This window comes from Carassius auratus, chromosome 7 (assembly GCF_003368295.1).
Source record: "Carassius auratus strain Wakin chromosome 7, ASM336829v1, whole genome shotgun sequence".
In the NCBI taxonomy this organism is placed as follows: Eukaryota; Metazoa; Chordata; class Actinopteri; order Cypriniformes; family Cyprinidae; genus Carassius; species Carassius auratus.
In genome coordinates this window covers 31,150,901-31,175,641 of record NC_039249.1, presented here as the reverse complement: position 1 = coordinate 31,175,641, position 24,741 = coordinate 31,150,901, and the positions used below count along the sequence as shown (strand labels likewise).

The 24,741-nt window shown below is 36.4% G+C and overlaps 1 protein-coding gene across 36 annotated transcripts in view; it reads left to right on the top strand.

The window, feature by feature from the left end:
• The first annotated feature begins 3,142 nt into the window (after positions 1-3,142).
• Positions 3,143-24,741, top strand: part of mical2a (microtubule associated monooxygenase, calponin and LIM domain containing 2a) — a 60,224-nt gene continuing 38,625 nt past the window's right edge. For 34 of the 36 annotated variants that reach the window (XR_003292487.1, XR_003292494.1, XR_003292493.1 and 31 more), the window contains exons 1-2: positions 3,143-3,301; positions 17,108-17,463. Coding sequence is in view for 27 of the 36 variants with exons in the window: in XM_026268459.1 (XP_026124244.1) it covers positions 17,203-17,463 (261 nt within the window). In the remaining 9 variants the exon portion in view is untranslated. Of the gene's footprint in view, positions 3,302-3,901; positions 3,959-13,654; positions 13,851-17,107; positions 17,464-24,741 lie in introns of those variants that run through there. The other 2 variants (XM_026268435.1, XM_026268434.1) reach the window with 2 other exon arrangements.

Here is a 24,741-nt window from a genome sequence, read left to right as displayed (position 1 = left end):
GCGAATTTAATTTGTCAATCTGACATATGCAAATTAACGGTGAAGAACAGTTATAATATTTTTTGTGATTCACAACATTTCGTATCAAGTTTTTCCTTAGTTTGTGCATTTATTTTATGCTTTATTAATTTGTATTTAACTAGATGTAAGCCTCTTTATGTTATGTTTTATGTATGTATTTATGAATGTTTTTTTCTTCTTCTGGAGCCCCGCACATGCCATGCAAGAGAAAAAATCGTATGCACAATTTACTAATTAGTTTTCTCGGTTTATAAATCGTGTACACAATTTAGCAAATCGATGGAACAAGTAAATCGTGCGGACAGTTTATAAATCGAGAGATGATTTAGCCTACTTTTACCTTGCGTGTCATGTGCAAGGCTCCAATCAGGCGCTCTCATTTCTCCTTATTAAAAAGTGCTATGCACAAATAAATTATTATCATTAGGCTATTAATACTATTATTATTATTAGCCTTTTATCATTATTATTATTATTTGTGTAATTAAAAAGGCATAGCCTAATGTTCGAAACTGCATACACAAGGAATGCTAAACAATAATCTTTTGTTGTTAGCTATTTTCGACCAAACAAACATTAGGCCACTGACATAAAGTCGACAGAGGCATGGCGTTTGCGCTAATTTTTAACGAATCAAATGATTCATGACTCACTGAGAATATAGAAGACTCGAGGCATAAAAAATTAGTTCAGTTCTGTTTTTGGTTCTCACCACCTTGATCCCCCCCCCCCCCCCATTCATAAATCTGTAGAATGTGGTTTTCTTTCATATAAAATATGTTTTCAAAGTATATGGAAAAACTCGAGGATTAGCCATCTATTTTATAGAACTTGGTAAACCGAATCAATCCAATCTCAGATCCGACTTAAAAGAGCGATTAATTTCGAACATTCATGAATGCAATTAATGCTCATTCTTTATTTATTTTTTGTTACCTATTGTTACAATACCTATTGTTATGAAGTGCTTTGAGCGACTGGTCCTAGCACACCTCAAGGGCGGCCTCCCACCCAGACTGGACCCACACCAATTTGCCTACTGTAACAATAGGAGCACAGAGGAGGCTGTATGCACAGTGTAGCACTCGGTACTCACACACGTGGACAATAACAACACATACGGATGTTGTTTGTCATTCCCTCCAAGCTGACCACAAAACTTGTAAATGTGGACATTGACACCTCCCTCTGCAACTGGATTATGGACTTTCTGACCAACAGACCTCAGCATGTTCGGTTAGGCCACACCTGCTCCACCACCATCACACTCAACACCGGCGTACCACAGGGCTGTGTGCTGAGCCCATTCCTCTACTCCCTCTACACCCATGACTGCAAGCCTGTGCATGGATCCAACTCTATCATCCAGTTTGCAGATGACACCACAGTGATTGGCCTCATCAGAGACAATAATGAGACTGCCTACAGGGAGGAGTTACAGCTCCTGGCCACATGGTACGCTGACAATAACCTGCTCCTCAACATCAGTAAGACAAAGGAGCTCATTGTGGACTTCAGGAAGAAAAAAGAAAGCATGCGTGACCCCATCCGCATTAACGGGATGGTTGTTGAATGTGTCTCCAGCTTCAAGTTCCTGTGAACCACCATCTCGGAGAAACTGTCCTGGACCACAAACACATCCAGCCAGGTCAAGAAGACTCACCAGTGCCTCTTCTTCTTCCTCAGGACACTGAAGAAGAACCAGCTGTCTTCAACCATCCTTGTGAACTTCTACCGTGGTCCAATCGACCATCCTGACCAGTTGCATCACAGTCTGGTATGGGAACTGCTCAGTGGCCGACCGCAAGGCACTGCAGAGGGTGGTGAAAACTGCCCAACGCATCACAGGGACACCACTTCCTGCTATTGAGGACATCCAGAGAAAATGCTGTCTCTACGTCAAGTTCACAGCATTCTTAAGGACTCCTTTCACCCTGACCACAGACTGTTTAACCTCTTGCCCTACGGGAGGCGCTTCAGGAGCCTCTGGACAAGGACCAGCAGACTCACGAACAGCTTTTTCCCTACAGCTGTCTCCATACTGAACTCTGCCCTCTGACACCCCTCAACCCCCCCCCCCCACACACACACCAAACACACACACACTCCTCATCCCCCTCTCACTACATCTGGTTTAAAAACAAACAAACAATCAAACAAACAAGCAAACAAGCAAACAGTTACACTTGCTATTACTTGCACTACTGTCTGTTCATCCAGAAACCTGAATGATCCATTTGCACACTGGAATATTTTTCTATGCACTTTTTTGAAGCCATTGCACTAGTGTAAATGATGTTCATATATTCATAGTTTCTGCTTATAGTGTACATACATTTATTACATAATCCATCTGTAAAGTATGTTCACAGTACACCTATCATGCTGATAGTATTTAAAAATCTGTAAATGATGTCCATAGTGCATGCCTTGTAAATATGTATATTTATTGTACATTTGTCACAGATCGTCAGACACTGTATATCCTGTACTTACTGCTTATTGCACTTCTGGTGAGATGCTAACTGCATTTCGTTGCCTTGTACCTTACATGTGCAATGACATTAAAGTTGAATCTAATCTACAGTAATCTTATATTAGAAACTGCGTGTTCGAGCCACGCGGTGGCGCCATTGTCTAAATGTGAGTTAAATTAGAAGGCGTTCAGCGTCCAAGATTCAGTTTATATCACTGCTGGGAAGAGTTCATCTTAAACAGTTGAAATAGGAATAAATAAATAAAGTAAGAGCCCACAGAAGATGATAGATGCTATCAGTGATTATGTGCTTTATTGTTCACCATTGCATCCTTAGAGTAGCCTACATGTAGTGTGTTATCAAGTATGAAAAAGCATGAACTATCACCTTTTATTGTTCTGGAAGTCTTTATATAGGGCGAGTGAAATAGGTTACCTTATTCTTGGATTATGTCAACAGGTTGCTAATGTAGACCGCGCTGAAGTGATTTTAAATAGAACGGTCTCTGCCTCCAACACGTATAAAATGCACAGAGCCAATAGGAAACCCAACTTCGCATGTCCACAAACGTCATGTATTGCCTCCCGCCGTGGATGATAGATAGCCAGTATATTTCGCCTCGTGTTGTGAAAGAGCAGGTAAACTGATTGCGCATCTGACACACACGCACACACACACACACACACACACACTGCAGCTACAGTCAGTCACTGCCTCACATGAGCGCGCTTCTGCTGCCTTTCACTCCTCACTGACTGTCACACGATCGCTCTACCTGTGCCTTCAGTCCCACAAGGGCGAAAGTAAGTGCCTGTTACTTATTTCACATAGTTATGTTGACTATTTGTAATCCTGTATTATCTGAGGAGAGTATTTGCTGTTGAATCGCTACTGTATTTTCCTCTGCTGACCAGAATCATTTCTATCCATTGAATTCTAATGACAGGTTGTTTCGGTTCAACTTCACCTGCAGAAACACATGCTGCTTAATGTATATCGTTGCTATAAAACGTTTTTAGTGTAGCCAATTTTTTTTTTTTTTTTTTTTTTTTTTTTTGTGTGTGTGTGTGTGTGTGTGTGTAAACATTTTGAATTAGTGCCGCCAAAACACAGGCTTATCGGAGTCAATAAATCTGGTTCATTTAATCTGACGAAGCGTAGCCCATAGCTGACAACTGATCTATAACGATCATCTGTCTTGATCTGACACGTATTTTCATTCTGATTAAGTTCAGTAAGCTTGATTAAATTAGTTTAGCTTTGTGTACTACAGTAGAAGAGGAAGCTACTTCGCTTCTCCTTTTCAAATGTCGGACCTCTTTTTAAAAACGGCATTCTTTTCATTGTCATTTAATAATTGTGATAAAGGGTGCAGTAACACACTTTCAAAATGCTTATCATAGCCTACTTCAATAACTGGACACAGAAAGTGAGACAGAGACGAAGTAGAGACTCCAAAGGTATGTTTACACTTAAAATCTATTAATAGCCTATAGCTAAATCATAACAAAATACCAAACCTATACTTTTCAGGGAAATTAAATAAGTTTGTTCAGATGATAAAGCAATACTGTAACAACAAATTAATGGGACACTTTCTTGTCAAACGGTCTTTTAGAAATCAGCGTGGGGCTAGTTGGTTTTATTTGCAAATATAAAATGTGAAGGTCTGAGAAAAGCTCTAGCATTATTTGTTTGCTGATGCCATTGTGTCTGTCTCCAATGAACATCTTCAAACTTTAAGTATGACTTGAGTGTCCAACTGTGTCTAAAGTCTTTTGGGCCAGTATGTTGAATGAAAAACTAACAAATTGCACCTTGTTACATCACTCATTAGAAATATTATCAAAAATGAAATTTAAATAAGCTGCATGTATGTTCATTATGTTTATTTTCGGACCTTCTAAGACTCATCTTAACTTTTTATTGAAAATGCAACTGCTTGAGAGAGAGATAGAGAGAGAGAGAGAGAGAGAGAGAGAGAGAGAGAGAGAGAGAGAGAGATAGAGAGAGAGATGAATGATTGGTTGTTCTCAGTGTGAGAAAGATAATACTCCCTTTAATGTTTCTTCAAGGAGTCAGTGGCTCGTTCAGTAACCTGCTCTTGAACTTGTGTGAAGTTTAGTAGAGTTAACACCACTCGATTTTCACACAGTTTTCTTTGTCCGGATCTCAATGAGAATTTTAGAAATATATTCCAGACAGTGAATATTGGCAAACTGGAAATTCACCCTTTGGATATCCAGCACATTCACCTTTTGGACTTTAAACACCCAACTGTTTGCACTCAACCTGAAGTTTGCAGTCTGGAGCTGGATCGATCAAGCAACAGATTGATGATGCAACCTATCTACTCATCTCAAATTCTATTAAAAGATATGATGCCTGTCTTTATGATATATTATAAATACAGACTTTGAGTCTTATCGTAGTTTTAAACTCTGGTGAAGGTTGGTCTTTGACTGAGATTTGTGATAAACAAGGCAGCCACAAAACAGTTTCATCTTCCTCTGTGGATGAGCAATAACTTCCTGTCTTACAGAACTGAAAACATCTCTTTCCCTCATGAGGGCGTGATTCACACTTCCTAATTATATATATATACTGTACAGACCAAAAGTTTGGACACACCTTCTCATTCAAAGAGTTTTCTTTATTTTCATGACTATGAAAATTGTAGTAACACTGAAGGCATCAAAACTATGAATTAACACATGTGAAATTATATATGGAATTATATACATAACAAAAAAGTGTGAAACATCTGAAAATATGTCATATTCTAGGTTCTTCAAAGTAGCGACCTTTGGCTTTGATTACTGCTTTGCACACTCTTGGCGTTCTCTTGATGAGCTTCAAGAGCTAGTCACCTGAAATGGTCTTCCAACAGTCTTGAAGGAGTTCCCTGAGAGATGCTTAGCACTTGTTGGCCCTTTTGCCTTCAGTCTGCGGTCCAGCTCACCCCTAAACCATCTCGATTGGGTTCAGGTCCGGTGATGTATATATATATATATATATATATATATATATATATATATAATCAAAAGTTCAAACATAATAGTGCAGTTCTCAATTCAAGCTGCAAGTTCCTCCTTCGTGTTTTTGCAGGCTTGCATATTTAATCTGCAAATAATAAAACTGATATGATTCAATTTGAAATCACTTGACACTCTTATTACAGACACATTGAAATCACTTTGACAGAGGTGATACATTCGTGTTTTTACAGTCCACATATCATTCGACACTTTGAAAGTCTGATAAATATTAATCACATTTTTATTAAACCAGCTCTCTGTCTGTTTGGCTGGAATTTCCTCAATAACGGTCCGTTCTGTTGGCCACTACAGTGCAGCAGTGCAGCATCCCTCTGAAGATATCGTCTGCCAAACACAGTCTGCCAGTTGTGTGTCCTGCACACTATATACGCCAACACCCTCATTTGTCAGAAGTTAGTCCATGTGTTACTGTTAAATAAGGAATTTCGACTGAGGAGCTTTGCCATGTTGATGTAAGAACAGAAATAGTGTGGAAAGAATGCTTTTTGGCAGGACATGAAAACAATCAGGTTGTATGTAAATCTGGATGTTGGGCATCTGTTATACTTATAAATTTGTTTTTATACTCGGATCTGTTTAAACTCTGGCCAATGATATCCCCTTATTTGGTGTGTTCACCAAAATGGCAGTTGGTATCCTTTGATAAGCCTTTGCTATTACTGTTTTTCATACTTAGTGTTGGTGATTTCTAGAGCTGGGAGACTGGGACTCCAACTCGGACTCAGACTGCGATTATGAATTAAGTTGGACTTTTTCTGGAACATGAAATGGACTCTTGACATTTTGGAGAACAGACGAATTTGTGTCATGTGTAACATGAAAGATTAAAAAAAAAGAGTAAATAACATTTATATAAAAAAGACTTGAATGAATGTCTCCCTCACAAACTCAGTTGGTAAAGGACTAGGACAAGGCAAGGTGGACTCAGATCCATTTGAACAAACCCCTAAAATCTATAATTATTTAGTGTGTAAGTAACTCATAAAGTTGAATTTGAATGGAAGTCTGTTTCTGCCACTGACAAAAAAATAAAAAAAAATTAATACCACAATGGAACTGTGCAAACTGTGAGTTTTTTCTCAGAATTGTGTGATATAAATTTGCAATTGCAAGTTTATAATCAGAATTGCAAGATATAAACTCACAATTGCGAAAAATGAAGTCAGAATTGCAAGATGTAATATCTTTTTCTCTCTATTGCGAGTTTTTATCTCGCAATTCTGACTTTTTTTCACAGTTGCGAGTTTATCTCGGAATTCTGACTTTCTAACTTCTCTCAGAATTGCAAGATGAACTCACAATTGCAAAAAATACATAAATTCTATAAACTAATTTCTGACATTTTTTCTTGCAATTGCGAGTTTATATCCCACAATTCTGACTTTTTTTCCTTAGAATTGCATGGTATAAACTTGCAAGTGCGAAGATTTCTTTTAAGAATTGTGAGATAATAACTCGTAATTCTGATTTTTTTCTTGCAATTCTGACTTATTTTCTATTGCAAGAAAAAAGTCAGAGTTGTGAGCAATCTTGTAATTCTGACTTTATAACACTTTACAACACAATTGTGAGTCTGAAAGTCAAAATAACGAGATATAAGCTTCCAGTTCTGATAAAAAATGTCAGAATTGTGAGATAAAAAGTTGCAGTTACCCTAGTAACCACTAGTTATTCCCTGGCAACCACCCACAACATTGTGATGGGGATTTGTAAGGGCAGAAAATGTTTAAATTTGACAGACGTTAAAACTGTTGGCATGAATTCAGCTTTCTTAGCGTTTCATGAATCATTGAAGACAATCTGTTACAAGGCCTCACGGCGTTGGATTGAAAGTGCATCTACTGGCAGAGCATCTCAGTTTTAATTAGTGGCTTTCAGTAAAGCTTGATTTAAACACAAGTTTGGCGCTCAGGGAGTTTGTAAACGGTTTCTAAACTGTGCAGTTGGACACACTAAATAAGCCATCATCCTAAAATAAAAGCAACATTTCTCCATGAGCTCATCATCAGCAAGCACAATAAAGCGTTTAAATACATTTAACACAATATTTAGGGTCTCCGTGGCAACTGGATCAAAAACATGACATGTAGCTCAGACGCCAGACTGGAGCCCTGTTTTAGATTAGACCCGTGAACCTTTGCTTTTCCCCTGTAAAAACACCTTTCCATGAGTCCACGCTTCCTGTTCTGCAGTTTTGTAAAGGTCGCCCAGATGGGTGAATATGTGCAAGACTTGGTTCAAAAATATAATGAAGTCTCATTATTAAGCAGATACTTACTGTATGTTTGCAGAGGCTCTTGAGAGGATGAACATTGGAGGAACTCACAATTACTTCGTTAAAAAACAATATGGTGAAGATGCTTTTGACTCTATACTGTAGATCAGCAAGAAGGATTCAAAAAAGCATCAACCCTTATATCTGGCTAACTGTATATCTAGATAAGACTTTGTCATGCCTATTCTTCATCACATCAGTGCTTTCTACAGAATTCTGCTTTAATATTCAAATCTGAAACAGTTCAAATTCAGTAGTATCATAAATGCAACTGCACTGACACTGGTTGAGAACAAAGTCTCAATTGAGGAACTAAATTGAGCTGGATTATGATACCAACCTAAGCTGAATGATTGTCTTCTGTAGAGCTGTTTTATATAAAAAAATTTTTATTTTTATAATTGATGAGTTTAGAACATTAACATTAACAATATTTTTTTAAGTTTAAGATAAGTACCACAAAATTTAAATGTATTATATATTGAATTGCACATAATTCTTGATAAGACTATATATAAAATTCACATTATCACAGATTCTGCAATGGGTTCCCAAATGTTCATAAGTCTGGGAACCCCTTGCAGAATACGTATGTGAAATTTTTTATAATTTAAACAAAGTTAGAGAGATCATACAAAATGCATGTTATTTTTTATTTAGTACTGTCCCGAGTAAGATATTTTACATCAAAATGTTAACATTTAGTTAATAAAAAAAAAAAAAAATTGGTTCTTAATACTGTGTGTGGTTACCTGTATGATCTACGACTCTGGCCACTGACTCTGATATACGTTTTTTCTTTTGTGATTGTTGTTTGTCGTTGTTTGTTCTGAACATTTAAACTGATCACTGTTCCTCAGAAAAATCCTCCATGTCCTGCAGATTCTTCAGTTTTCCAGCATCCTTTGCATATTTGAACCTTTTCCAGCAGTGACTGTATGATTTTGAGATGCATCTTTTCACACTGAGGATAACTGAGGGACTCCAACACAACTATTAAAAAAGGTTCAAAAATTCACTGATGCTCCAGAAGGAAACTGGGGGGTGAAAACTTTTGAACTATTTTTTTCTTATTTTGTTGAAATAGCATTTTTTTTTCATTAGTACTGCCCTTCAGAAGCAACAGAAGATACTTGCATGTTTCCTGGAAGACATATTAAGTACAAGTTTACTTGTTTTTTTCAAATTCAAAAAGTTTTCACCCCCTGGGTCTTATCCTGTTTCCTTAGTTGGAGCTAAACTCTGCAGAGCTGTGGCCCTCCAGGAATTGAGTTTGAGACCATTGCTCTATGGTATGGAACTGTAAAATTGGATCCCTCATTTACAAGAATGTGCAAAATCTTTCAGTTCTCTCTATCTAAATGATTGGGACTACATCAAAGGCATTCTGACATCTACTGGTCTCAAGTGAGGAGGCCACAGTGGGCTTCAGGTGGCCTGTTACAGGTAGCAGCTGATCGGCCTGGACGTGTTTTTCTTTTCTCTTTGAACACGGGACTTGTCTATTCTGAGCCTGTCTGCTCACATATCAATTCTTCTGCCTCACTATTTCTGCCCTGCTGTAATGCAAGTTGATCCTCAGAGCCCATCACAGGATTCTAATGACCGCAGAGTGTCCTGACTGAAGATGTGCGGTTGACTCAGATAATTTATTTGGTGCCAGAATCCATTGCTGCATTAGCGGTATAATGATTTGATGTCCTCCAAACAATCTCAAAAGTCATTGTGGTGTCTTTCTAAAAATGTGACACAAACCTTGCTTTGAAATGCCATGTAAGGTTCTTTTGCACTGGTTCCACAAAGAACCTTTACCATCCATAGAACTTTCATTCGACAGAAGGTTCTTTACTGTGGAAAAAGTTTATTTAGATGATTAAAATGTTCTTCAGTCTTAAGAAAAAATTGTTCGTTTAAAAACTCTTCACTGAAAGGTTCTTTTGGGAACCAAAACTTTGACACTTCTCTATGACACTGCTGTGAGAACCCCCCTTTTGGAACTTTTATTTTTAAGATTGTTAATGCAAATTGAGGCAACTCTATGATACAGAGATGCATTCAGAATGTGATTCCAATCCAGGCTCATTAGAAAAACTGTGCCTGTAGCAACAATTCTGCCAAATTCTATGACATTGCTTCTTGCACGTTTTGCAACAGTTTCTAATTATAATGTCCAGTGAGTGGCAGGAAAAGTTCTTTAAGTTTTATCCAAAACAGATGTGAATATGGCAACTTTTGCTATGTTGGTTGTTACACGTATCGCAGCAATTCAGAATTTAAATGTCTGGTGAGTTGTGCTATAAGGTTAGTTCTCTTTTGCATTTGAAAGTAGCACACCACCTACACTAAATCCCACCCTAAACCCAACCGATAGTGTTAACATGTGATAAAAATGCATTTGCTGAAGTCTTTGAGTTCTTATATCGGGCTCGTACATCTGCCTCGCACTACAAGGCAATACTGTACCAGGTATGCTATCGAGCAAGTTTACTATGTCAGAAAAGCCATACATATGGTTTCGAGGAGGAGCTGCTTATGTGATGTAAATGTAAATATGTATTAGTTTAAAAATAATTTACTATGGTAAAGTGTATTGAAGTCATAACATAGTATTGTGCAAAAAAATCTTAATTAATCGACAGTCAGTCTTTATTAATTGATTATTAATTGTGTTAACAGTGAGCCTGGTTTGTATAATTCAATACGTCAATGATAATGCAAAAAAAAAAAAAAAATCAATTTAATATTATATTAATTGAGCATTCCCCCTTAAAATGATCATTGCTGTTGTGGTAAAAATTTTTGTTAGTTATATTCACTAGAATATTATTTCTCAAAGTAAAAGAATGAAGCTTATAAAGCTAGCTGTATAATCATCTCTGCAAATGGTTATTCTCCAGAGTGCTTTGCCAAACTTTCATGAGTGTCCTAAGATAAATTTCCTTCTGGAAAGGTTCAGACAACCTCTAAGACGGCCCTCAGCTGCTCTGTCTCGCACTCTCACTTCTGTGTGAATTAATGACTTTCGTATGAGACGTTCACTGAGGCCACTTAGATAACACACTGTTTGGACTTCTGTCCATGACGGCTTCCTTTTGTTTTGGCAGTCTTTCGTGAAGCAGTGTCTTTACTGCAAGTGTGAGACACTGAGAGCGTGTTTGCACCTCGGGGAAAGGTTAAGCCCATAAGGGATGCTGGGAAATATTGTTTTCTGAGATTGCCATGCAACTAACAGGCGTAATGTCTGCTTATCAGATGGGGGTTCCTTCCTGGTTTTCTTTGTATAGGGTGGCAATTAAGTCCGTTACGTTCGGCTCCCAGCTTTCCCTCTGTTTCCTCACTGACATCAGCTTCCTTTTGTTTGGTTTCATAGCTGGAAGCTCTCTACAGCAACAACAGCAAACTGCACGCTTCATGTCTGGGATCTGTTTTTCTTGCAGTCATTTGCTAGCTGGCAGACTGCGTCTTATTGGACTGTATCCCTTAGAAATCAAATATAACATTTTTATGTAATAAAGGGTGTGGACTGTGACTTAAATTCATCAAATTGGCTCCAAACATAAAAACTAAATCATCATTAACAAGTTAACCATGATTGTCTCTGTAAACCTTATTGTTCAAAGTAATTAATTGTAATGAGTAGAAGAATAAAAAAGTGGCAATTCAGTCTTTCTCATTATGCATTTGAGTCACTGTGCATGATGGGAACTTAGCCCCACACAAGACCCGATGTGCATGCTATCCATCCTAAATAGTATTCAGAATTAAAATTAGTGTGTCCCAAATTGTATAATGTTAAAATGAGTATCCGAATGGTGCCCCAATGGTTTACTATTTCTGGTGGAAATTCAAAGTGCAGATCTTTGCACATTCTAATAGCTTTATTTTAATATTGCCCACAAACCACTGCGCGTTCATTCATAATACCACTTGAAATGTATTAGTAGAAATAAATGGCATCTGAGGCAGAGGTATTACTGTAGGATATATTTAACATCACTGGAATTCCCATCAACACATTAAAGGGCAGACTTGATAGCATTTTAATAAGTGCTCTGCCACAGTGTGTGCACAATTTACTGGTGTTCTGTGGGTTAGTGCCGTCTAGCCGCAGTGGCCCTTTCCATTCTGTCAGATGGTGAAGTCATGGTATGTAAGTCTGCACAATGCAGATTCAGCTGAAAGAGCAAACGGAGGGACAGTGTGTGCTACCTTCCACTGCTCACTGTAGAGGAATGCCTCTACAGATGGACCTAATAGCTATTTTCTTCCATCCGTGAAGCCTGACATGCCAGCCGCTCAGTTATAGTTATTGACACATTTTAATTAAGCCTTCCAAGCAGACATACTACAATGACCACATATTATAGTTACTTTGGGTTTGGATGCAGTAGCTGCAATTGTGGCGAAACGGTTGCGTTTTTATGATGCTTTAACACAAGATTTTTCGTAATAAAATAATTCTGCTGAAAGTTTCTGGTTATGTTGGATTAGCATACTAACATAGTATTATTTCTGCAGTATGCAGTATGTGTAGATGCATTGAAAAAATGGATAGTTTATTGTAAAAAAACGGCATAAAAACAACATGAATACAAATTGTACAAGAACTTTGCACATGCATCTTGAATTTGATTTTTTAAACAATTTTGCTTTTCATTTTTGTGGACACTGTTATTTTCATTGACACTTTTACATAACATTTGATTACCTTAAAGGTCCGTTTACACAGAAGATGATAACTATAATGATAACAGTTGTACTAAATTGGGGAAAAGTCCACAAAAAACTACAATGGTTATGACACAGAGGAATGATAACATTGGAATCACGTTCAGAATGTTTTTTTTTTTTTTGTTGATGTACAAAAAACATTGACAGCCAATCAGAATCCATCAAAGTTTAAAGCATTTAAAGTAACAGAACGTTATGAGCCATTGGAGTGGACGACTGGACGCTAATATAATAGACCTTACAGTTCATCAATAAATGGAAATTATGTCATTAATTACTCCCCCTTATGTTGTTCCATACCTGTAAGACCTCCGTTCATCTTTGGAACACAAATACAGATATTTTTGGTGCATTCTGACCCTCCTATAGACAGCAAGGATCCTTACACGATCAAGGCTCAGAAACATAGCAAGGACATTGTTAAAATAATCCATGTGACATCAGTGGTTCAACAGTGATTTTTAGGAACTATAAGAACATTTTTGTGCGCAAAGAAAACAAAAATAACGACTTTATATAACTATTAGTTTCCTATGCGTCACCATATAGTGCCATTTTGGATAGTATCACATATATAAAGAATGTATGCAACGTATGTACACAAATACGTTGTTTACATCGTTTACACTTTGATCTGAATGTAAACAATCTACCTGGGTGCATACGCGAGTAATTAATGACAAACTTTTTAAGCAAATATTATTTAATTTCGAACATATCGATAACAATGCCACATCTTCAGAAGGAAGTGACTCAACTTAAAATCAGTTTGGCTGTCTTATGGTATGCAGATCACATGATTTGACAACTTTTTAATGCAGTGAGACCATTATATCTTAATCAGGTGCATTAAACAAATCCAAACCAGTCGTGTTCAGCTGTGTCCGTTGTAGTGCCTATGCAGAGCCTGCTCTCACACTCATATAAATAAAAGTGACTGGGGAGGTGTGGTCTGATACACAACTATGTTCGGCTTCTGGCTGCTGGAATGCAGTGTATGCGAGTGTTAGCGCGTCTGTCTCCAAAAGGAGTTCATCTAACACTCACATGACAAGAGCTGACACATCCCCTCACTTAGACCACCACTAGCAAAACAGTGTCCTAAAAACACACCCGGCACTCAGATCTGGCCTCACTACAACTGCCATCATGCCTCATAATGCAGACTGATTTGTCTGTCTCACAACAGAAGTGGATATCTGACTGCAGGTTTATAACAGTATTAATGATGTGTATACATAAGGAACAAGAGGGATAAGGACTTTATGGAAGCACTGAAATATTCAGGTAACTGCAGAGATACATCCACTACTGCCCGTGTTTCTTAATGTTTAAGCTTTTGCACCGTCAGACTTAGTGCCTTTAGATTTTTCCTGGAATACGGAGTTCAGTTTTAGCCTACTCCTCATGCTAAGCTATCGTATAGTCACATCTTGTTTGTGTTATTCCGTCTAAAGACTCTTATTTTGAAGTTTATTCGGTTCTGTGGTTTTTGTGTTTGTTTCCTGTTTCCTCAGTTCCCTTGGTTACTAAAACACTTTTTTTTTCTGTAGTGAAAGATTGAGTTCACCTGTGTCTAGTTTAGATTTTTGTTATTCCATGTTGGCTTTTTATCTTGAGTTGTCATTTGTTGTCTTTGCATTTGTTTGAAAAGCTGTTGCGGTTTTCCCAGAGTGGACTGCATTCGTTGTTTATTCATTGAAACTTCTTCAACTAGATCCAAGCCTTAACTTTTCCCTTGTACAATTATTGCACAAAGGCCTACGACTTTTCATGGTGTTGTCCTTTATGAAGCTTGACAGCAGGAGTGAACAATATGTATTGTCTACGATACAAATGTAACTCAATTTGCAAAAAACTAAACAAACATGTCTTGAGATTGCAAGCTTTCACTGTGGGATACAGAATGCAGTTAGATTGTAAAAATTCTATGTATAATATGGTGGGTTTTTGTCCGTTATATTCCTGTTCGATATAGTTAAGCAATATCACACGAGCACAAATGCTGTTATGCCCAAATAAGCATGATTGCAAAATGGGATATTGATTTTATTCAAGAATACAATATTGTAAGTTACATTGTAGACATTTAGTTGTGAATCAATTATTCGGTGATCCATTTGTGAGTCACTTGCTTCATTCTTGAACGAATCAGCTGTTTGAACAAACAGTTCGAATGATTCAATGACTCACTCATTAAGACACCTGCGTGTGGTTTTTGTTTCATATTTACAAGCATAATTTCCTGAAAAATGCATTCATCTCATATCATTATTTATGAAGTTGTAATTGCATTGCAACGTTATCTAAATGCTAATTTAGAACCAGCTTTTGTGCTTCTTCTGCAGTGCAAGAATACTGATTTAATTTGATTAATAACAGCCTATACAGCCCTACAAAGCAAAAAGGCAGTAACTACGCAGAGTGCAGAACTGAGAAAAATGACTTAAAAGTTATCCTGTCATCCAGCCTAAGTAGTTACTGTACAAACAACTACCATTTTTCTCCAAAATGACACACATTTCAGATGTTTTGTCACATAACAAAGGATGCCTTGAATGTCATGAAAATGACAATAGCAAATTTTTGACCAAAAATGCAGTTACTGCCTTTTTGCTTTGTAAGTGTTATACTGCATCTAATAAGATTTGAAAAAAAAAATGCCTTTGTAAACATAAAAATGACCTTGGTGATCAATTAAATGTGGCAAACATCGACCCTTAAGGGTGAAGGTTTTTTTTTTTTTAAAGGTAGCCTAAGTAAGTCAGTTTCTGTTAATGCTGTGAACTAAACGGCTTTACAGAATAAGAAGACTATGAAAAGTACAAAAACACACTTAAGCAAAATATTGTCTAATTATAATAGCTGACAAAAATTCCAGAAATGATTGAGATATAATGTTTTGTCCTCTGGTTAGCTTCTACTTTTGTTGTGTAGAATAGAGCAGCTTGAACATTCTGCTAAATTTCTCCTTCTGTGCTCAACACGAGAAGGAAATCATATAATAATGATTCCTTTGAAAGAAAGGGATATAAAAAGAGCAAAAGAAAATCTACAAATATGCTTGTCTTTTCCTTTATACCACTAGACATTAACTCACCACAAAATCAAGGGGATGTCCCGTCCCAGAGAAAAATATGTTCTGGAGTAAAATGAGTCTAGTACTACCACAGCAATCCTACCATGACTGCTTTCATGTGCTTTCAAGGCATATTCATATGCAAAGAGAAAGGACATGATTTCATTTTCAGCACATATTAGGAACATTTAGACATTTTGTATCTAATGAAATATTCACAGACTGTGGAGGGCTTTTCTATGTGGTGTTAGGTTTATTGTGCTTATGTTTTGTGGCGTCTTTAAAGTGTGTTTATTATCTCGAGGAAGTGCAGGGGCTTTGAAATGTTATAAGGGAGTTCACTAAAAATACACACCAGTGGAGTTTGTTGCCAGGGTAGCGACATGTCCCCAACTGCCTGCAAAAGAGCACCTCTGTCCTGTTCACGGTTCAGCAGGGCAATGCTGCAAGATAAACAGTTTTTTCTATGCTCTCTGCAAAAGCACACGGCTGGCAGTCTGGTTAAATCAGCTGTTATCTCCATTCAACAGTAAGATTCTGGGGATGGATTATCTGATGTATCTGACGTCAAACCGCCGTTAAGATGTAACCAATACTGGCTCTGCTTTTTTCATTCCTGTCAAAAAAAATAAGACATTTCATTTTCTGTTGTTGTTGATGTACTTTTTTAATGTATCAGATTACGAACATTTGAAGGAGTGGGTTTCTGCAGTGTGTGTGGCCTCCTGCTTCAGGCAGTAGTATAGTATGGCAGCCTAAATTGCAGTGGATTAACAAAAAAAAAGAAAAAAAGAAAAGAAAAAAATTATTTTTGTATTGTTTTTTTCCCTGGCAATGACGTCAATGAGTGTCAAAGATAAAGACATTTAAGTATACAAAAAAATAAATCAATAAAACAGGCGCATATTCTTAGTAGTTAGGGTTTGTATTTATTTTTTGTATTTATGTATTTCTTCGTATTTATGGTTTTAAAAAACTTTTATACAATTTTTTATCAATAGTAATATACAGTCTTATCTTAATCAATAGTAATATGCAAAGTTATATATATATATATATATATATATATATATATATATATATATATATATATATATATATATATATATATATATATATATATATATATTCTTTATATATTTTCTTCTACCTGTATAATGAATTAGATATGAATTCATATTTTATTTATAGCATACTTTTTGGTGTATCATATGACATTTTTCCTCTGTGAACAAACCTTGCATTTTCATAACAAATCACATTTTCATAATTTAATATTGGCCGCATCACAGGACTTTAATTTGGCAGAAAAAAAGTATTTATTTTAGTTAATTTTTATACATTTATTTTATTTTCCAAGAAATGACAATGAAAGAAAAAAAAAAAAAGATTCTCATGACCAAGTCGTATACATTTTTTTTCTTTAAAATATTAAAATGAATAGACATTTTATTCCTTTTTTCAGATTTTACCATGAGTGAGGAGACTGAAGTTTGGGTGTAGTTGTTCGGTGGAGCAAGATATCACAAACGCAGTGTCTATAATCCCGCAAAATAGACGATGGGTGAAGCCGAAGATGAGAAGAACCAGTCAGGACGACTATTTGAGAACTTTGTTCAGGCCACTGACTGCAAAAGCACCCTGCAGGCCTTCAATATCATGTGCGGTTACCTTGAGCTTGACCCTCTGGAGCACAGCAGCTTCTACAGCGGCCTGAAGAGCACGGTGACCTGCTGGAAAGCCAAAGCCCTTTGGAGTAAGCTGGACAAGAGAGCCAGCCACAAAGAGTACAAGAAAGGCAAAGCCTGCGAGGGCATTAAGGTAAGCTTGCAAAAAGCCAAGACAATAACAATACTGGAATATGTTATGACGATTAAATGAGCTGGCAAATCCTTTGTTAAGATCTTTATAAACCAAACATTAAGGTGGTTTATAGACTCCATCTCAGATTTGCCCTGATCTTGGGCAATGATTTTTGTATGCTATGACATCATTATATATATAACATCTTGGACACATGTTGTTCATCAGATGAGTGCTCTCTGACTCTTTTTTTGTAGTTTAATTGTGGTTTGTGGTGAGGCAAACATCTACTATTGCTCATACTATAACACATACAGTAAGTCACACACCCTGCGCTATTGTGAACTGATAATGAATTGTGTGGATTTTCTCATGACAAATTGATTTGTTGTTGCCAGAACACCCAATAACAACTGCACAGCACCAGCTTATTAGCATCCACCCAATCATTGAACTATCAAAGCATCAAGTGTAAAGGGATAGTTTACCCAAAAATGGCATCATTCTTTCACCCTCATGTCACATAAGCTCAGTATGTGAGTTTTACATGCAAGATCAAATCTCATTGGTTCATGCATATTGAGCACAGACATTTCAGCTTATGTTTACCATAGATTCATAGAAATCAGAAGGCTCGGATTCGTATGGATTACTGGTAACACTTTTGTTTTAGGGACCAAATGTCATATTAACTTGTTGCTTATTAGCCTGCATATTTTTAATACACTGGCTGTTTATAAGGACTTATTCTGCGTGACCATATTCTTTGTACCTAATCCTATCCAGTACCTAAACTTTACAACTACCTTACTTACTAATAATAAGCAGCAGATTAAGAGTTTATTGAGGCAACAGTCAAGAGTTAATGGTTTGTTAATAGCGAGAGTTGAACCTTAAAAATAAAGTGTGACTTGATTACTTTTACAATGTTTATTTTAGTGCTACAACGACGAGTCGATGTCATCGATACGTCGACGTGCGTTAAATGCGTCGACGCATCACACTGTTTGTTTACATCTCGCGTAATGGCATACTGGGAATGGAGAAAGTTGCATTCTATCACAAAAACAGAGACCACTGTTATCAAAAGTATGGGAATACTTTTAACAGAGGACAAATAAAATGGCCCTTTGTTCCCTTTATTCAAAACCGATATGGTGTACCACAGCAGCACAACTGCGATGAGCGAGCACCTCAGAGGAAAACATCTTTGCGCTCTCCGGTGTTACGGTTTAACTGGTTACCGTGTGATCTGGCTACCAACTTCCTGGTTCAGGTCTGATATTCTTGCTCTTGCGGCATTCTGAAAAGTTGAGTTTTTTTAATTCGATGCGGTGCAGACGCGCCTGGAAAAAACTTATTGCGTGCCTACATTGGAAATAACGAACTTGAGCGCGCAAAAGACGTGATATGTGAACGGCCCCTTAAAAGACAGCGCGCCGCGAGACAACAGTTACAAACCACAGAGCTACCCCGAATCAGCTCCAGATCTCTGGAAACCATGCTAAACCATAGCAGAATGTGACTACATTTTATGGTTTGTGATGCTAAAGAACATTTCATGTCGTCTCAGACAACTGTAAATTTATGGCTACTGTGGTTTAATTATAAAAGCTATAATAAACTAATATTTGCCTCTTTATTATTTTATACTGTAAAAACTTCAACCACATTGTTTGAAAATGAATAAAGGTTGAAATATTATATTAGAAGTTGTACTTATATATTTTTTGTAAAGTTATCCAAAGGATTCATTAGCTAATTAAGAAAATATTCGTTAGATTAGTCGACAGAAAAAATAATCGTTAGTTGCAGCTCTAGTTTATTTAGTTTTTGAACTTTGGTTGTGTTGGATGAGTGGATGGATTTAGTTTTGCTGAAGTTAAACAGATGTCTTTGGAAAGACATGAGGGTTGAATAAATGCTGAATTATCACTTTTTTGGAAGAACTATGCTTTTAACTTGAGTCACAATATCCCTATGCATAGCTGCAGACAAATTTTCATATGTTTCAAACTCAAATACAGTATATCGCAAAATTATAAAGAGAGTACAAATTCCTGTACATTTCCAAACTTCTTTGTCTTGTTCATTATGAGACCCCCCCCGACACACACACACACTTTAAAAGGCAGCAAGGAATCAAGCTCAGCTTATTGTTAGTGAGTGTTTGAAGTGTTTCAAAGAGAGCACGATTTAACAAGTTCACTTAATAGGTGTAATAAACAGCCCACTCACATTTCTGATGTATAGGAGCGTAATTATGCTGCTCTCTTTAGAGTGTAATTTACCTCTTTGTAATAAAGATGCTAATTATATACAGTAGTCCTGACGAAGGGCTGTTCTGCACACTTTAATCAAAGCAAGAACAGTGTTGCCTAATGGCACTGGTTCAGACAAGCCAGGTATGCTGAAAATGGTTCATATGAGTATTTAAATACACAAATTAAGCATTGGCCCCGTACTAGTTAGAATTAAAAGGTTTCTTTTCTCTGTTTCCTTCGCCTTTCATCAGACAAACTGCTTGTTGCATCTCAAACTCACGCCATTGGTTGAGTCAGAGGCTGACTTTCTGAATTGCTGAAACAGATAGCAATGTTTTAAAAGCAACAGAGAGCGTCTTCTCTCATCTGGAAGCCAACCTTCAAATGGCTTACTTAGTTGATTCTGCACATTAAACAGGCATTGGAAAGTTGTTTTAAGATCCTGATGAATAACAGACCATCTGTCCCTTCATCCAGTTGTGACTTGAGTTGAGTTGGGAAATGAAAAGGTTTGGTTTAGGAAGAGTGTCACGATATCTCTGCTCACCAGCCTCAATCTGTCCATCAGATTCACAGTCATCCAGGATATGAGCTCATTCTCTCTTTATCAACCCGTGGGACAACTCTTTTATTGTTTTATACTGGCTTTATTACCATTGCAGAGAACACAGAGGCTTAATCTAAAAGTTTAGACATTCAATGCAAATAAATATGCTAAAATAATTTTAAAACAGGCAGTGGGTTTTAGTAATTCATGCAGTGATGTTTTTTATTCCTGTATAATTCTGATTAACATATTTAAATGATGTTATTGTTTATTGATTACCACACAGGTTTCAGGAATGGTTGATTCAGTTTATACACAAGTTTAGATGTTTCTTTTATATTACTGTCACTTGTTTTATATGATTATATTTTTGAAGTAATAATAACTTGAAGGAAGTCTCTTGTGCTCACCAAGGCTGCATTTATTTGATCAAAAATATAGCAAAAGCTGCTGTTAAACGATTAATCTTGATTATCGCTTCCAAAAGAAAAGTTTTTGTTTACATAATATGCATGTTTGTGCTGTGTATATTTATATAATACATACACATACAGTATATGTATATTTTGAAAATATTTACATGCATATATATATTTATATTAATATAATTTATATTATATATAAATATATTTGATATATAAACATAACATATTTTTCTGAAATATATGTATTTGTGTGTATTTATATAAACATAAATATACACAGCACACACACATATTATCAAAACAAAAACGTTTATTTTGGAGGCAGTTTAATTAATCGTTGGACAGCACTAGTTATAAATTATAAATTATGACTATATAACTATAAACATAAAACAATATAATTCTGTTTTAATATATTTTAAAATGTAATTCTTTTGATGAGCATTTATTTGAAATAGAAATCTTTTGCAAGAATGTAAAAGCAATTACTCATTAATCATATTTAATCAGTTGCGTACTTATTGAATAAAAGCATTAATTTCTGTGAATTTCAAAACATATATTAGGGTTTTAAATGTTAGTTTGTTATAGCACAATGCAGTTTTTATTAACGCTTGATCTGTTTCACAGAACGACTCTTAAATGGATTTCCACCATGTGCAGCAGTTAAATAAAGTTGACACAAAAAGTGTCTTTTAAATTCTTCTCATAAATTTTTGGGCTGTGTTTCAGGGGTGGTGTAGTGGTTTCACCACCGGATTTTGTGGTAAATACTTTGGAGCCGTTCCTCAGTCAGAGCAGTGTGAGCTCCTGACCCAGACTCTGTGAGCTCATGCGAAGAGGCACTGTTTTCCAGATTGGGGAAGTCAAGTTCTTCTCTTTGTGAATGTTAGAGCATGTGCGCAGTCTGCTAGACATATGCTTACAGCTGTGACTTTGTGACTCATGCCTACGTGGACAATATAAACAAATCATACAATGGCATTATTCGCTAACACTCAGTATCAGGACTTTTGTTCCATTACATTAGAGGATTTTTATTCTCATACTCATACAGGCCTGAATGCTTTTGAATCTGGGCTGCTCTCCTGGTGGTCTGCTTCAGTCCATCGAGCAGCTTTCTCTAGTGGTGTGATGTCTAATTGAGCAAACTGTTGAAGCAAACTGTGATCACATTGTGTGCTAGGAGCAGGATAAGTATTTGTGTCTGGGTTTAAGTTATTGGTCCTGCAGTGAGGTGGTCTCTGTACCACTGGGCTTTGTGTAAAGTGACTGTTGGTTCAACACATACTGTGGCTTTCACCAGGAAGTGCCAGGAAGATGCTGAACCAGCCTGAAGTGGAAGTGGTGTGATGAGACTTTACAGTGATTGTCTGGATTTTATATATGGAGGACAGATATATATATATATATATATATATATATATATATATATATATATATATATATATATATATATATATACAAATTTAGCACTCCAAGGTTGTTCTTTTATATATTAGGAAATTAAATATTCACAGTCAGAATTAATTGAATTAGTTATAATCTTTAGTTTCAAATATAATAATATGAATTTATATACAATTAATTTTAAATTTATTTCAAAAATAATTTATAAAAATATTAATTTCAAATTAAAATAATATAATTTAATATACAATTATTTTAATTATAACTAATTAGTATTATAAATATCTTAGATTTTTATACAAAATTTTGATAATGATTATTGAGATACAATAAAGGGTCGTTCACACACAGAACAAATATTTACGCCTAAAACGCAAGATGCAACATTATTTTTTTTATGAAAAGTTCAGCTTTTGCATGAAACTTTAAATGTTTCTTGCTTTTTTTAGAGGATTTTTTCTGTCCATTTTCCTTTTTTTTCCTTTTTTTTTCTATTTGAAAAGATTTTTGAGATCTCCTCTGAAAGTCTTCTAAATTCTTTTCCTCAAATAAAAACTCCATTTGATTTCATTAGGTAAATCCTGATTTCATTAGAAAACATATTCGTGTTTTAATCATTTGTTATTTGTCTTTACTATGGGCAACCAAAAAAACAAAAAAATCAAGATTTCAAGCACCCACTGATGGACAGGAAACTGCTTCATGCTGACTCAACAGGAAACCTCGCCTCTGGACTACTGCTCTGCTCGGTTTCAGGGTGGGGATGAGCAGATACAAAAGAGTTATCATTATGTTCATATCTGCTTTGACTGACTGAGCGTTTCATTAGTCTGTGGCGATGGTAAATCCTCTCCCTGGCGTGGTTGTGTGGCTCTCTGTCTTTTCTGAACAGGCTGCCTTTGTTCATTCTCTTTGGCTTTTAGGTAAGATGAAGTCAGAAGACAGAAACTGTGCACCTGGCCTGTCAGTCTGTGCTGGTGGTAACTGGTCCATCCAGTGTAATCAAAGGCAGCAGTGCAGAGACAGACCTGTCCAGACCACCTGCATCTGCCAGCGTCATACTGTACCTGCAGCACTGATGAATAACAGATCTTCCCTCAGCCATTTAATACTTGCTTGTTTTCTCTGAACGCATTCCTCCAAACACAATACTTTCTCCACTACTTCCACTCACTGCTATTGATACTTTCAGCATCGTTACTCACAAACACACTCCTGTCAATACCTGCAATCTTATTACTTCAAATACACAATTTATATTGATTCTTTCAACCCTTTTACTCACAAATGCACCAAACTCTCCTACTGATACTTTTAATCTTGTTACCTAAAATACTCAATTGTTGTTGATATTTTCAACTCTGTTACTCAGAAAACACACACAGTCAATATTGATACTTACAACCCTTTTATTCACAAATACACAAACACACTTTTTTTATACCTGCAATTGTGTTACTTCAAATACACAATTTATATTGATTCTTTCAACTCTGTTATACTCACAAATTCACAAAAACATTCTTACTGATATGTTTAACCTTGTTACTTAAAAATACACAGTTGCTGTTTATTGTTTTCAACTCTGTTACTCAAAACAGACATATAAATAATACTTTCAACCCTGTTATTCACAAATACACAATCACATTTAACTTTATACAGTACCTGCAAACTTGTTACTAAAATGCACAATTTCTACTGATCCTCTGTTACTCAAACACACACACACAGATGCTGAAACATTCAACCCTGTTATTCAAAAATACAAACATGGACCCCCATTGGTACATTCAACCCTGTTACAATAAAATAAAAATTTTGTTGCTCAAAGTACACACACATTCCTATTTCAACCCTGTTATTCACACACACAAATATATTTGTAAGTAACAGGGTTGAAACACACACTAAGCATAGAATGTCTTAGTCTCTGTCTTATTTTTTATTAATGAAAGCTGAAGGCCTTTTAATGAAATTATCTGTGCTTCTAGCAGGCTGAGATATGTAAATAGCCACAACTGACACAGAGCCAGGGACAACTATCCACACAGGCATTGAGGTCTACATAAACATGATAAGATCCAGGATCAGGAGGGGCTGAAAGCTGAGCGTATCACAATATTGATCACAGAGTTTTTGCTGTATGCCCACTGTGACAGGAAGCGCTAGCTGCCCTCACTGCTGCTTCCTTATTTTGAGGTCAATTAACCATCCTGAAGTTGGCCATGTGTGTGGGAAATCATAGGAGGGGTAGGAAATGAATAGATCAAGTAGAAAAAAAAACACATTTTACCATCTGGGCTGAAAATGAGCTAAAGCTTTGCATGATGTGAGTCCAATGCGGGGCTCTTTGCTGTGACTCAAGAATAGATTTGTGTAAAGATCATCGCTCCACATAAAAAGTGATCTCTCATCACCAAACCAGAGAGGATGAAGTCATACCCACAGCAGGCAATCTCAGACATGTCCCAGAAACCTGACGTCTTGACTTCATGCATTCATACTAGCCTGATGCATGAATCATGCCTTTGATATGACAGCACTGTAAATATGAATTAATGCTGATGAAATCACACACGCGCCTCCAGTTATTGGCACTGGTTGCGATGTGGTGCTTGGATAAACATTTGCATTAGTGCTTCCTTTT